Below are 14,476 nucleotides of genomic sequence, written 5' to 3'. Positions count from 1 at the left end.
CAGAGCTGGAGCCTGGTTTGCTGAGGTAATGCAGGGGAGGGGGGCTGCTGACCCCTAGCAGGACTCACTCTCCAACACACACTTTTAATACTCCAGTTAAATAAATATTTCATTCAGTTAATAGCAACTAATATACAACCACCTCCCCCACTGACAACCCACCCTTAAAAGACCTGACATTAAGCCGTGGCCCTTTCCTCCCAGGCCCCACCTGGGGGTGCAGTGGAGCCCCTGGCTGCCTGGCCGGCTTGCCCTACAGGTGCTGAGGTCTCAGGAGCACCTCTGTTAGACTAGAAAAGCCCCCCACCCCCAGGGAACCCCTGCCGGAATCCCAGTCTAGGCCATTCACCAGCCTTCCTGAGAGTTAAGAAGACAGACACCACAACCAAGTGGAATACAAAAATAGAGCCTCTCTTTTGTTTTAAAAAAACAACAACAAAAACCCAACAGCAAACAATTATCAACAACTAGAAACCGGGGCTTCCCCAGCTCCTCCCCAGCCTTCAGTAGCGCAGACCTCATCTTGCAGGAGATGCCCAAGATGAAAATCTCCGGTGCTCGGAGCAGCGGGGAGGGGCCCGGCAGGGCCTATCGGGGCTCAGGGGCCCAAGTCCTCTGGCTGCCTCGCAGGCTGCGCGTGAAGGGCGGGTAGTTGAGGAACTCGAAGCGCAGGCTCTGCTCGGTGGTGTGGTGGCCTCGGGGCAGCCGCTTCATGAAGTGGACCTCACGCTGGTGCTGCCGTGTCTTGGAGCCCTTGCGGGGCCGGCCCTTGCGGGTGAAGGCCATGTACCAGCCCTCGTACTTGGCATTCTGCAGGGCCGTGTAGTTGTTCTCCAGCACGATCTCCGTGAATACACAATCCTTGCCTTTGCCGTTGCTCTGCAGGTAGAGGGGCCAGACACGGTGTCACTGGGCTCTGTCCGGAGCACCCCCCCATCAGAGGCAGAGGGCAGGCGGTCCCAGACAGCAGGTGGGCACCCCAGCAGATGGCAGGGTGGGCAGCCCCACCCCCTGCCCGGGCACCCGCTCTTTAATCCCTCACAACCCACAGCCCACCCGGCAACTTCCTGTCCTCCTGGGCAGCAGTGACACATGGCTGTCTACGAAGGGGCTGGGCCCCGACACAGAGACGCAGAGAAGGGGCCCAGCCCGGGCTCTGCCCGCCCTGGCCTCTTGCCCACCAGTCTGGCCCAAGCTGCTAGAGCCCGTTTCCCCACCTGCCCCCTCAGCCCCTCAGGATGCCGGCCTGCAGCCCCAGGGCTGCCACCCTATAGGGGAGGGAAGGCCGGTGACGAGGTGCTGAGCCCCAAGCCCCAGAAGCCCAGGAAGCGGGGAGCTCGAGGCTGGAGAGGAGCCGTGACTAATAGGGCCATTTCAGAGCTCGGCCGAGGGGCTGGGCCTGCGGCTTACTGAACATTCCAAATGCTGGTACCATGTAATTGGACATAATAGCAAAGCAATTTGGCGATTTGTTAAAAAGATATATGGAATTTACCGACACCCCCTCCACAGCCCCTTCCCTAGCCTTCCTTCTTCCTACTTTGCCTTTATAGCTTTTCATCTCTCAAGCAGTTTCCTCCTCCCCCACCTCCCCGACCGCCTCCCCACCCAATCATTAGGTAACCCCAAGGTGGCCCTCTGTTTCTCTGCCCACCTTGTTGGGATCCTGCAAGAGCTCAGCCTGTGCAGCCTGCTCCCCAGGCCCCAGGCACCCCGCCTTCCTTCTGGGACCTCACCTTGGCAATCAACTTCCCCTTCTTGTTCATGCAGATGTAGAGGCCTGTCTCAGCTCCTCTCACTCGAACCCGGCTCCCAAAGGTATCTGTCTCCACAATGAGCTTTGCTATCAGGGAAGGTAGGGGGATGGTTATTGGCACATCTGGCCCATCCCAGGAGCTGGCCCATCCCAGGAGCAACTGCTCCAAGGGCCAGACCCCCAAGACATGGGCTCCAGCCCCAGCCCAGCTACTAATAAGCTGTGCAGCCCTGGGAAGGTCCCCTTTCTGGGCCTCAGGCCCCTCCTCTGGGTTTACAGAGGGGGATGGACGAGACATACATTGGACCCAGTGTATGAACTGGGTTCTGCAGAGGGGTTTTGGGGCCATCAAATTGAAAAGACCCTGTATAAAAACCAGACTAATGAATTTTATGTTGAGGCTTCAAGTAAAATTTAATTTGACTAGAATTCCACTATTAATCAAAAGATGTCTGAGGATTCTTCAAAATATTGTATGCACATGCCTCACAGATCATTACACACATCCGAGGTGCAGTGGTGACCTCCGGTCCTGAGGTCAAACATAAAGCACTCTTTCTTGTTTCTGGTACCACAGATTCTAACTCACAGCCTTGACCATCCCCGCACCCCACCCCTACTCTGCCAGAGATGAGAACAGCTCTTCTTGTACACACAGCCCAGAGCCTGCTGTGTCCCCAGAACCTCTGACAGCAGCTGGGAGGATGCTGCCTCTTCCCCACGCCTCCCAGTACCCCAGTCCCCAGCCCCAGTGTCCAGAAATCAACAACTCAATAGTCTTTTCTCTTTCAACTTCCCTCAGTGCTGGGCTTCTTACCCCAGTGACCAAACACTTTCTGTGGGTGAGGAGGGAAGTCAGGTGTGCTTGCCTCTCACTCTGGAGAGCCTGGAGACTGGAAGCTGAATTCTGTGCCTTCCCCCTTCCCTCTTCCCTTTGACAGTCAGCTTGCCACAGAAGCCCTGATCCCTGTCCACTCTCCAGACAATTCCTCCCTTTGAGGCTGTCACCAAGGAGGGAGTGGGGGCTGACTTAGCTGTTTGGAATGGGACCGAAGGCGCTGGGTCTCTGGCTCTCCCTCCTGCAGAGCTCAACATTTTTCCCTCCCTGAGAAAGAAGTTTGGGGACTCCCAGGGCGGCCTCCCAGCCTGCTCTGACCAGGTGGCACCTTCTCGATCCCTGAAACTAATGGAGGGGATGGGCACAGGTCAGCAAGGCAGCCCTCACTGCCCAGCCTGTGACTACCTGCCCCCCTTCACAGAAGCACGTAGCTGGGATCCAGTAACCAAGTCCCCAGTCTGGCTCCAAGTCAGCCAGGGAAATGCAGCTGTCACCTCCCCTCCCACCCACCTTCTCTTGGACCCAGCCAGTCTGCTCATCCCTCCTTCCAGGGCAAGAAGCAGCTACTTTTAAGGGCCAGGAAGGACAGTGACTAGAAAAGAGGGAAGAGGATCCCATTCTGAGGATTCTGGCCAAACAGGGCAGTAAGGATGAAATAGCCTGTCTGTCCCTCCCTGGGGCCCATAAGGAAGTAACTGGGACTTCCCCGCTGTTCTCCCCTGACTCTTCCATCCTGGCTGTACACCCTAAGCCTCTGGTCTTGGGCCCTTCTGCTCCTGCTCCTGCCCACCAGGCAGGAACCAGGGAACCTGGGAAGCCTCCTATACTTGCAAGGAGAGAAGTGGGCATCAGAACTCTGATGTCTGAAGATGAATTCCTCGATGGCCAGCTTAGCCTCTTCTTCCCTCCTCAAAACCCAAGGATGCTGGACCATTTGCTCCAGTGGAGCAAACCCAGGAGGAACCAGACATTCGTTTCCTTTCCTTGGAAGCTGAAAAGGGCAGCAAGCAGCCAGTTTGGAGGGACAAAGGGACGGTAGGCTGGCCCTGCCAGCCCAGCGGGGGAGCTCGGCCACCAGGCAGGCCACCCCCACCCCCACCTCCGAAAGCCCCCACTCTCCTTCCTGGATGGATCTGGGGAGCTGGGGCCGCAGTTTACAGCGGCTTTCCCGACCGGGCTTTTGGAAAGCTTAACATTTTCAAACCTACTCTTCCACCCCAGTGACAGATTTATCCCAGGAAAATTATGTCTCCTTCTCCAGCTTTGAAGGGAAGTTAGCTACGTCGATGCAGAAAAAATGCAGCGAGACATACTCGATCCCCCAAACTGGCTCGAGAAGAGGAGAAAGTATTCAGGAAATGTTAAAAAAGGTGAAAGTAAGAAGAGTTTTAATCGCTCTGCCAGACGCGGGGGTCTCTCCAGAGATTCATAGAGAACAATCTTGAACCTCTTTTTTAACATTTACAGACTTGCAACTCCTTTCAAACTCCACATCTGAAAAAAAGGCTCGTTCTTTTTCTGTTTTATATCATTCTTCATTTTTCTTCTTAGCTCTTAAAATGCCTCACCTTTTTATTACATTTTAATAGAGTCTTCCCCTCTCCTTTCATGCTTGTTTAACTTGGTCATTATTTAAAGGTTTTTAAACTCACAATAATCACTCTCTAAAAACAACACCAGCCACCCAGAGGGCTTGCTTTTCTCTTGGTACATCCAGGACTCTGGAAATTGGCCTTGTTTCAAGGCAGAAATATTGAATGTTTTAGAAATCAATCAGTCCTCAGCCTCTCCGCTCCGCAATAGCTCCCTGTACTCACCACCCCACCGGGAGCCAGGAGCCCCGCTCTGACCGACTGCCTGGGTTCCTGGACAAGTAGAGCCGGGAGGGCCCTTTTCCTAGCTTAGCCCCCATGCGTAATTGACCCTCCTGATCAAAGTATTTAAAGGTTCACAGCACCCCCCAAGCTGGGAGAGCTGGGGGGAATTCTCTCCCTTCCCTTTCCCACTCTCCTTTTGTGGGCCCTGGCGACATATCCTCTTTCAAGAGCTTCCCTTAAACCTGGGCCCCCTCCCCCTGAACCCTCTGCCTCCACCTGCAGTGGGGAGGGGTATGAGAGGGGGAGGTGGAAAGGGAGATTCCTGGATTCATTCATCTGCTGGGCAGGGAAGGGGGCACCTGTGGGCCAAGTACTCCCTCAGGTCCCTTCCCCAGCCCTCTCTTCTCCAGCTGACCCCCAAGATGCTTTTTTGCCTTAACTCCTTCCCTTCTGAGCTGGGGACCGTGCAGGCCTCTGTCCTGGCACAGATGGGGCTGTTGGGTCCTGTCACAACAGGCCAGCGAGGGGGTAAGGGGGCACATTCAGCAAACTACCTTTACTGGCCACAGTGCAGCTCGCCTTACCGAAGGGGTCCCCGTCTTCTGCCATGGCGTTGATGCGCTTGTTGGCCAGGACCTGCACGTGCTTCCCGCTGGTGCGGCTGTAGAGCTGGTAGGTCCGGATGAGGCGGCGGCTGAGCTGATCCGTCACCAGGCTCTGCTCCCTCACATGCTGTGTAAAATTAGGTGAGGACTGAACAGTTACCTTTAGGAAATTGAAAAATACACAACACGCCATTATAATGCTACTCCGCCCAGGGGCCCAAGTGGCCCCCATCACCCGGCACCCCCCTCCACTGCCCCAGGAAGCCGGCAAGGGCTGGGGTCCCCCCAACATGCCAGCTCGGGCCACCACCCCCACCCAGGAAAGTCAGACAGACCCAGCCTAGCATGGATGAGCCGGGGATGGGGAAGGAGCTGGACCCACCTGTTGGGAAACACCCTGGGACTCCCGGCCAGCTCGGAACAGGGAAGCGAGCTCCCTGCCCAGCGCAGGCCCCCCGCCCGGGCCTTCCTAGAAGAGCAGGGCGCTTTTAAGTCGGGAGGCAGCGCTGCCCGACCCCTGACATTTATAAAGACAAATTTACGGAGCAAATGTTGAGAGCGCAGAGGGCCTAGACACCTGATTATTCGGCCAGATCCGCCGCAAGTCTCCCCTGAGAGCCGCGGAGAGAGTCCCTGATGCAGTCACCGGACTTCTAACAACGAACGCAACCCTAGCCCCGGATGCCCTCTTCCTCGGCGGCCAGGTGTGGCTGCCCGCGGAGTTCCCCAACCACCCCCACCTGGCTAGAAGGCGTGGGAGACAGCGCTGGACTCCGAGACTTCGGGGTCTAGCCTCGCCACTCACTGGCTGTGTGACCTTAGGCAGGTACTACCTCTCTGTTCCTTAGCTCCCTTCTCGGGGTAGTTAGGGCTGCACTTCTAAGGTGCCTTCCAGCCCCGCCACGCGACCATAGGGTCGGTCCCAGTGCTCCTGCCCGACCTTGCCCCCCGCCGGCCCCCGCCCGCCCGGGCCCCCGCCTCCGCGCGGCGCGCCTTACCTGGGCTTGGAGGCAGAGAACCAGCAAGTGCAACAGCCTGTGGGAGACAAAAGCGGGCGGGGAGAGAGGGGCGCGGGGTGAGCGGCGGGAGGGCGGGCGCGCGGCTCGGGGCGCGGGGCGGCGGTACTCACAGGCAGCTCAGCGCCGAGCGGGGACTGCCCATGGCGCGCAGCCGGGGAGCACGCACGGCCCCGGCGGGATCGCGCCGGCGCTCGGGCGGCCGCGGACAGACTAGCCGAGGGCGGCGGTGGCCGAGGCTCGAGGGCGGGAGCCCGGGCGATCCCGACGCGGCTCTGCGGGACCCGGGGAATGTCGAGCTCGCCGCGCCGCGCCGAGTGCCTCTGAGCCGCTGCCGGAGCCGGTGGCCGCTGGCTGCTCAGGAGCCGGAGCGGGCGGGAGGGTAACGGGCCGGCAGGGAGGGTGGGTAGGTGGGAAGGGAGGGGGAGGGGTGGGGGCGGGGGGCGCCGTACCGGGCGCAAGGGGGGAGCGCAGGGCGGGCGGCCGGAGCCCGCAGCCCCCGGCTGGGAGCGGGGGCCGGGAGGCAGCCCGGAGCGGGGGTGGGGCGGACCGGGGCGGGGCGGCCGGCGGGTCTGGGATTGGGGGTCTGGACGATGGGAGGGGTCTGGGGACTGGCGGGAGGGGCGGGGGCCGCCGGTGCGGGCGCCTCCCCCGATCCCCTGCCTGTCCCCTCGCGCGTTCTTGGGGTCCGGGCGCGCTGCAATGAGGGGCGTCTCGGGCAGCCCGCTCCTTGGAGTCCAGAGACCCTCGGCTGGGGCTTCCCGGACTGCCGGTGCTCCCGAGTCGGAAGATGCTAGGTCCCCACCATGGGGCCGGGTCCGCTTACGCCTCAGGCTGTACGGTGGGTCTCTGAACCACCTACTGTGCGCTTCGCCTGGGCCTGCTTCCTGCTAGTGGCCGCTAACGCTGGAGTGAATGGCAGTGCGCTCATCTCTCCGGCAGTGAGTGGGTGCGTGTGCGACGGGGACCCGACCCCCTCAGTCTTTCCGCTGAGTACCCCGCCATGCTGGTCTCGCCTGTCTCGGTCAGTCTCCCAAGAAGGCCCTGAGATCGAGAAGCATCTCCTTCCCATCCCGCCTCCATTATCACCATCACCACTGCCCCTGCCCGTCCCCTGCCCTCACTAGTCTGAAGTTTGAGAGGAACCATAGACACTTACGTGGGAGAGCCCAGAGGTCACTGGGAAGACCTACAGTGCTGCCCCACCACCCACCCAAAGCAGCAGGCAGAAGGGGCAAAAACAGCTACTCTCAGCTGCTTTTCCTGGGGAAGAGACGTAGATTCAGGTCACCCAGGCTTTGCCAGTCAGAGTCCCATTATTTGTGCGTTGAACAGGCACACCTACTTTTTACTAGACATGGACTGGTGTATTGTGTCACCTGTGGGGAAAGGGGACTGCCAAAAGGAGGTAGGGACTTGTCTAAGCTTTTTCCAGACCCTCATTGCTTCCTTCCATGTACCACGGTGCTTCTTTGGGAGTAACCTTGGTGGGCAGAGGTACCCTGGGATAGGTAACTCTGAGGAGCAGGTGGAGCTACTGATGCCCTGCCCAGCTGCTGCCCTCTCCCAAGACTTTCGCTACCCCACTGGCCCCCCCCCCATGTCCTTGGGGGTTGGACTGGAGAGGTTGGAGTGGTGCCAGAAAGCCATTAGGCCAGACACAGTAAGCAGGCCCTTGTCCTACATAGCAGCACAGCCAAGTTCTGCCCACCACCCCTTCCTCTGCCCCATCTTTCCCAATCCCAGCCATAATGCTAACACTGAGCAGGGTCTAGATGGGAAAAGAGTTGGAAGACTTGTCCCAATGTCTCATCCCTCCCCAGAGAAGTAGACTCCCTTAGCCCACCTGTTACCCACCTCCAGGAATCTTTCCCCTTGGCTCACTCTTGCCCATACAGACCTCTAGGCAAGGGCCATGTCTAACTAGCTGGGATGCTGCAGCTTGTGACAGAGAGCTGGGCAGGGTTGTTCTGCAATTAGTATTCAATGAATGAATAATGGGGAAACTGGCTGAGCATTTAGACCTCAGTGCATGTGGGGCCTCCCCAAGGAAACTTGCCTTCACCACCGTCCCAACAGATACTAACCATAAGCACCACCATTTATTGACCAGTTGTATTTGCTAAAGGCTGAGTTTGCTCTGTCTCTTCTCAATCCTACTGGGAGGTGGGTCCATTGAAGGGAAAGAGGTGAGATGGGCTTCAGTGCCCACAGCCCAGACCAGCACTTTTCCTTCATTTGTGCCCTTCTGTCTTAGAGGTTACTAGCCACTTGTTGAGTGTCTACCTTCCCAGCTGCACTGCTTCAAGCAGCCAAGATGTTCACCTCCTTAACTTCATGCCCTGCACATAATAGGCCTTTGAAAATGTTTCTTTGTATGCATAAATAAATAAATGAGTGGAGAGATGGAGAGCAAGGATAAGAGCCTTCTCCTCACCAGGGACCCAGCCCTCTGAAAATAGTTTGTTGAGAACAGCAGGGAGCAGGACCTAGGCAAGGGTCAGGGCACCTAGCCCATCATTAGTGTGCATAGTCCTGGAGTTAACAACCTAAGTCACTCTGGGCACCTGCCTTTCCTTAAAGTGTAGGTGGATGCAGAAGTACCTGGCTCAGATGAGGGTCCAACCCTGGTTTGGAGCCCCCAGAAGGTTATGAAGGACTTGGGCTGAACCTCAGTGATATTAATCCACCTTCTTCTATCTCCACCAGAGGTGGGCAATCCAAGGCCTAAAAGTGTGGAGATCAGGGTTTGAGTCCTACACCTTAACCTCTACCAAGGGGCCTCTACTGGACCAGAATTCCTTTACATTTGGAGAACTTCCCCTGAACTGGACCTTCCTCAGTTTAGGGGATTCTTCTCATCTCCCCAAAAGTCGGTGTCTCTAGACAGAGGAGGGGAGGAGGAGCGCAATGGGGACACCCTACCCCACCCCCACATCAGGCGCCCAGTACTGCCAGGGCACACTCTCGTGAGTGACAGATGCAAATACTCCATCGGGCCCCAGCAGGCCGCTCTCTCCTCCCTCGCTCTCTGGCTCGCCTGCCGGCCAGCTAGCTCCTTCCTTTATCTTATCAAAGCCCCGTAATTACAATTGCTATTTTGTTTCCTCGAATCTGCAATCAGAGCTCCCTGGTCCTGATGAGGGAGCGCCTGTCAACCTGATCGCTGAATGACAGCCCAGCCACCTTTCCTGGCCGCCCCCACACTCCGCAAATACAAACACACACACAGACACACACACGGACACACACACACACACACACACTCCCTCGCCTCCCGCAAACAAACACACACTCCTAGCCAACACAAACGGCCCCTCTCCGCAAACACACCCTCGCGGGGACCCAAACACACACCTTCAGCCTTTTTTCCAAACGCATCTGTCACCTCCCCATCCCCCCCCCCCCCCGCCCACCCCGGGCCCCTCAAATCCACACCAGCCGGCGCGGGCCGCCTAGACTGCCGCTCGCTTCAACGCGCGCCTCCTGCGCCCGAGCGTTCAAAGCGCCGCAGACCCTCCGCGGACCGTTCAAATGCAAATCGCCGAGACTGTGTTAAGGATTTGGAGTCCCGGTCTGGGAGTCTTCCCTCTGCGCCCCGCAAATACAGGCCTGCCCCTCCTCCAGCGATCTGCAAACCCCGGCGTACGGGCGTACGCCTTCGTCCCTCAGCGCTCTAAGGCCAAAGTGAATTGGCAGCGCTCCTACTGTGCGCTGAGGGGCCAGGAAGGGGGATCCAAGAGAGGTGGGGTCGGATAGGGAGAAAGAACAATTCCCAGCTCTGTCCGCGGGGCGCCCCGTCGGGCCAGGAAACTCCTGGACGAAACAGATGTGGATTGGGCCCCCACCACGGGCAGGAGCGCGCTTGGCGCCGGCCAGGGCTGCGGGGAGACCCAGTAAGAAACCAGCCAAGGCACTGACAGACAATGAGCGGTCAGCGGCGTCGCGGAGTGGCGGTGGGGGTGGTGGTGGTAAATACTGGGGCTGGTCCACACGCAGAGGGTAGATGGGTCGGCTGGGAAGGCTTTCCCCGAGAAATGACTTTTCCCTGCACTCAGCCAGGCTTCCGACCAGCCTTGCTGACTTATTCCCTCTTATTCTGCCTAAACTGCGGACGCCCAGACCACTCGCAGGGCACGTAGAGGCGCCTGCCCTGCGGCTCACGCCTGGAGCTCCTGGAGAGGCGGCGTGGGAAGCCGCTTGGCCACAGGCCGCTTCAACCTTGTCCACCAGAGGGCGCCAACTCCACCTTCCCCCACTATCTCCCGGCCCGGTGTCGCGGGAAGGGGAACGGTCCTATTCCAGCTGCCCCCACCCCTCTGGTTCCCGGTGGAAGCACTTCAGGAAAGTCCTCCTAGAGAAGAGAAAAGGGCCTGCGACACTGCAACACAGAAAGGGATCATCTTTCGTTATCCTCAACTTGAGGAAAAAGGGAGTTTCAAAATTAGACCTCTTTGCTCCTCACCACAGAGAGAGGGTAAACTCCTCCAGGGATGTGTTGAAGAGGGAGTGATTTTCCATGTTGTAGGGACACTCTCTCCAAAGTTTACCTCACCTGCCCCAATACCAGCCTCTTGGGGTTATCTAGGGACCTCTCCCACTTGTTCACTCATTTGCCCAGGAGCGAGTGTGGGAGTGAGTGGGCCTAGCCCCACCAGACATTGTTCTCTATCCATCCTCAGCATGTCTGGCCCCAGGTTGTCTCAGGAGGTAACCTTATGTTTGTTTGTTTGTTTGTTTGTTTGGAGGACATTGAGACATCGCCCCCCACCCCCATCAACACAGCTGCTGAACTGCTGACCCCAGACTTGGTCATATACACAGGTACATCTTTCTCTTCCTAGCACAGCAGCAGCCAAATCCCAGAACTACCTTATTTCAGGCACCAGAGAACCCCCACACTAGGCAGTGTGCTGGGGCCAGGAACACCTTAGCCCAGGAGGCTGAATCCCAGGGGCTCCTCTCTGCCCCCATATGCCAGGCCACCCGGATTCTGGTTTCTCTGTCACCCAATCTGGCCAGCCCCCTCCATCTGGCTCCCGGAATCAGGTTTCTAAGGGCCCAGACTGGCTCAGAGATGGGCTACAAGACTGGAAGGAGGAGCAAAGACTGGCCTCTGCCCTACCCCTCACAGGCCCTCTTAGGGCCTGAGCCCCCTCATGGGGCTAGAGATGCACATTCCTTGGGCTGCTTAAGCCCCATTATCTGCACCCCTGCTCATCAGCCTGAGTGCTGACAGAGGCCCAGACCCCTTGTTTGGATGCTGATAACCTCCTGGAATGGCCCTCCCCCACCTTTAGGGACTGGGAATGGGCTTGGTGTTGGGAGATCCTCTTTTAGGAAGGCAGTTAGGGCCTAGGACTGGGCTAGTCCCAGGGCCTTGGGAATAGCAGGATCCCACCCTCCCCCAGACCCAAGGCCACCCTTTGTGCTGCCACAGTGCCACCTGGTGGTCCCTAGGGGAATGCCACCCCAGCAGGGAAAGAAGCCACACAAATAAGTAGCAAAAAAAAAAACTCCACACTTTATTTCAACCTTTATCCAAAAATGTAAAAAATATAAGAAATGTGTAGTCCTGAGCTTCAGATGCTGACCTCCAATCTCATAGGCAAGTGGGGAGAGAGGGTCAGGATAAAAATTCAGAGTTCCTCCCACTCCTGGAGAAAAGGGAAACCCCAGACATGGTATAGGATTAGAAAACCATTGCCCTGTGGAGAATGGGACCCCTCTCTTCTATCACCAGCCCAAGACCCCACCCATCCACCCCCACACTCCCTCTTCAACAGAGAAAACATAAAATTCTTGAAACTTGTGCAGGAACCTGGTGCATGGTACATGTGGCAGGCAGCTAGCTGACCTGCAGAGAGCAAACAAGGGGTCAGCATCTAGGCCCACACCTGCTCCTTCTGCCTGCCCCACAACTCCCGACTCTGCTGGGCATGCCTACCCCCAACTTACCAGGAAGGGTTAGGGCCTGCCTCCTTGCTTCTTAGCAGGCAAGATGGGACACAACTCAGCTTCCTCCTCCTCACTTCCCTCTTCTTCACTCTCTTCCTCAGAAAGGTCATTGCTTATAGTAACTGGTAGGCACACAAGCAATACAGGGAGGGAAGTTAAAGCCACACTCCCTTCATACCACATGCTATTTATTCATGCCCTGTGGCTCTAGGCTTGCGGGACCCTCACCTCCTAGAGCTTATGGTCTGTGGGAAAAACTTCAGATACTAAACTAGATGACAAAGAGCCAAAGGAGTCCACATCACTGGAACTGGAGAAGCTAGACAGGTTCCATAAGGAGAATGGCTTGAGGACAGAAAGTAGAGGACACATCATAAAGGGTCTGTATGGGAACTGCACTGGGAGATAAGGTTGAGGTGGGGCAGGAATCCTGATGGAGAGTCCACTGGAAGCAAGCGAGAAGACTTACCAATCTGGTGCCGCCCAGTGATTCGCACAGGGCCAGAACCTGACTTCAGGCGGAAGGTCACAGGTGGTTGGAGCTGGAAGTCATCCAAACTGAGCTGGAAGGAAAACAAGGATGAAGGCCTGGCCCACCCCATCTTGTGAGGAGTCCGTAAGTCCTCAATCCCTACCTCTCAACCCCATAAGGTATGGCCAGGGAACTCACCATAGGTTGGCAGGACAACTTTAGGTTGGCCACAGGGACTGCAATCTCCTGGTGGTCATGGTTCCTGGCCACAACTTCTACCACGTTACACTCATCTTTGGCTCCTTCGGTGAGGCAGAGCTAGGAAGGATACACAGGGCTTCGGAGTTTCCCCAAGTGAGGGTGGACACCACAAACTTGCCCAGCCTCAGAGGTCCCTGGATCACCTGGCCAGGGGAGCCCTCTATGCCGGGGTTAGGCGGAGGAGGTGACTCCCAGTAAACGGGGGAAGGGGAGAGACGCGGGTAGAGGACCACTGGTTGCCTGCTGAGGTAGAGCTATTAACCGCCAACCCCCTTCCTCGCCCCTTACCATGGTCAAAGCCAGCACGTGCTCCGCATCATCTTCTTCCTCTACCTTGAAGGTGAAAGAGCGGGTGTGGCCCGAGAGCTCACAACCTGTAAGAGATAACGGTGAGCGGTGAGTGTGCGTAAATATGTGGCGATGTTTTCACCGAATCCCGTTCACGTGCAGCCAGGGTCTGACCGGCCATTCACACGCCCACTTCTCAGGAACACCTGGAGCTCTCAGCCTGGGCCCCGCCTCGCGTATCTGGGACAGGGTCCCGGCCACCCGCTTCTGCTAGAGCTGCCGCATGCGAGGCCCCCTCCGCCCTCACGTCGTGCACCTTTCTGCATTTCTATTCCTCAGCCCTGCCTCCGACCGCCCCAGTACCACCCTCAGTCCCTCCTTTCCTCAATACCGAAGAAAAAACTGTCCATAGTGACCGGGGCCGGGACTCGCAGACCGCCTATAACCCCGGCACGAGTTCGGCTCTCCTGACTCAAAAACGCCAAGGCGGAGGCGGCGCCGGCGGCCATGCTGCAAGGGCCGTCTGTGGCCCCGCCCCCGACACGTACAAAGCCGGGGACTCTCTGCGGTTCCGGCTCCGCCTATTAAAGGAGACTCTCTCCAGGCGCCCGGGGTCCAGGGTTCCATCGCCCCGTCTCGGCTCAGGAGTTTCAGGCCGGTGCATCGAGACCGCAGAGTAAGTATCATTAAAGATGGATTTGGGATTAACATTAACGCCCTGGCTCACTTCCATGACCAAGACTCTTAAGGGCGGCTCCTGCCTCCATTTTCTCTAATTCCGCTCACCCTCTAGTGTCCCCCAACCCAAGGTAAGCTTTCTTTAAAGAAGTGTATATAAATGAAGCCTTTCCAATTCTCCCAGCAAAGGCGAGATACAGTGCAGCGTTTTTCTTATAAAAGCAAAGGAAATACGCTCAGATTTGCCTTCTCTCCAAGGGAGCCGAGGAGCCTGAAGGAAGACTTTCAGTTCTAGGTATTCTGCCCAAACCACTCAGTCCATTCCTGGACACGCTTCCTACTCTAACGACCCTGCACCTCTATCCAGATGGCACATCTTCACTGACATTCAGAAGCTGGCTGGATGCTGGTGATTGCTAGAAGAGGACGTTAGCTCAAGCGTGGGACTAACTGCAGTTTCTGGCAGAGGCATGCTAGTCCAGGAACATCTTTCTGCCTTGGACTCCCCGTTTTGTAATATAGGCTACGCCTCCAACTTTCACCTTTTGATCAAATCATCAGGCAAATTCTGTTCCTTATTCTATTACATGGCAGGAACTCACTCAAACTAGCTGCCCTAATTCACACCCAGGTTGTAACTGTGGCAAGCAAGTGGCTTGACTAAGAACTAGTCTTTTCTTTTCCCTTGCCTTGAGGAGAATCTGGAAGGCAATCTTTTACTGGGAGTGCGGGAGGACTGCCTTTGAAATCCAACTTCGAACAGCTGCTGAGAGGCGGAATACCGGCT

The 14,476-nt window shown here is 57.1% G+C and overlaps 2 protein-coding genes across 6 annotated transcripts; both read right to left on the bottom strand.

Moving 5' to 3' along the window:
• Nucleotides 1-419: 419 nt before the first annotated feature.
• Nucleotides 420-6,350, bottom strand: FGF8 (fibroblast growth factor 8). 4 transcript variants are annotated; one of them, XM_074374467.1, is made up of 6 exons: nucleotides 6,146-6,350; nucleotides 6,015-6,051; nucleotides 5,399-5,485; nucleotides 4,996-5,176; nucleotides 1,737-1,843; nucleotides 420-879 (listed from the first exon to the last, which is right to left on the bottom strand). In XM_074374467.1, exons 1-6 carry the CDS (start codon nucleotides 6,175-6,177, stop codon nucleotides 589-591), a joined length of 735 nt encoding a protein of 244 aa, XP_074230568.1. In that variant the 5' UTR covers nucleotides 6,178-6,350; the 3' UTR covers nucleotides 420-588. The 4 variants fall into 4 exon arrangements, with proteins under 4 accessions (XP_074230568.1, XP_074230569.1, XP_074230570.1 ...); XM_074374468.1 differs by having other exon boundaries at nucleotides 4,996-5,143; XM_074374469.1 differs by lacking the exon at nucleotides 5,399-5,485.
• A 5,183-nt stretch (nucleotides 6,351-11,533) lies between these two features.
• NPM3 (nucleophosmin/nucleoplasmin 3) lies at nucleotides 11,534-13,559 on the bottom strand. Of its 2 annotated transcripts, none has more exons than XM_010971008.3 (6): nucleotides 13,403-13,559; nucleotides 13,012-13,097; nucleotides 12,661-12,780; nucleotides 12,460-12,553; nucleotides 11,991-12,112; nucleotides 11,534-11,889 (listed from the first exon to the last, which is right to left on the bottom strand). In XM_010971008.3, the coding sequence occupies exons 1-5, from the start codon at nucleotides 13,518-13,520 to the stop codon at nucleotides 12,000-12,002; spliced, it is 531 nt and encodes a 176-aa protein (XP_010969310.1). In that variant the 5' UTR covers nucleotides 13,521-13,559; the 3' UTR covers nucleotides 11,534-11,889; nucleotides 11,991-11,999. The 2 variants fall into 2 exon arrangements, with proteins under 2 accessions (XP_010969310.1, XP_010969311.1); XM_010971009.3 differs by having other exon boundaries at nucleotides 11,534-11,689.
• Between the last annotated feature and the right edge of the window lie 917 nt (nucleotides 13,560-14,476).

Source organism: Camelus bactrianus, chromosome 11, assembly GCF_048773025.1.
Source record: "Camelus bactrianus isolate YW-2024 breed Bactrian camel chromosome 11, ASM4877302v1, whole genome shotgun sequence".
In the NCBI taxonomy this organism is placed as follows: Eukaryota; Metazoa; Chordata; class Mammalia; order Artiodactyla; family Camelidae; genus Camelus; species Camelus bactrianus.
The sequence above is the reverse complement of the archived record's forward strand: the minus strand, read 5'-3'. Positions and strand labels throughout refer to the sequence as shown.

Bases quoted from the DNA above. Each gene is read 5' to 3' on its own strand.
- FGF8 (XM_074374467.1), bottom strand. From the start codon at position 6,177: ATGGGCAGTCCCCGCTCGGCGCTGAGCTGCCT. The intron at 5,486-6,014 runs GTAAGGCGCGCC...CTGCTCTTCTAG, and splicing joins TTCTCTGCCTCCAAGCCCAG to GAAGGCCCGGGCGGGGGGCC. The intron at 5,177-5,398 runs GTGGGTCCAGCT...AATTTCCTAAAG, and splicing joins CCCAGGGTGTTTCCCAACAG to GTAACTGTTCAGTCCTCACC.
- NPM3 (XM_010971008.3), bottom strand. From the start codon at position 13,520: ATGGCCGCCGGCGCCGCCTCCGCCTTGGCGTTTTTGAGTCAGGAGAGC. The intron at 13,098-13,402 runs GTATTGAGGAAA...TATCTCTTACAG, and splicing joins TATGGACAGTTTTTTCTTCG to GTTGTGAGCTCTCGGGCCAC. The intron at 12,554-12,660 runs GTGAGTTCCCTG...TTTTCCTTCCAG, and splicing joins AGTTGTCCTGCCAACCTATG to CTCAGTTTGGATGACTTCCA.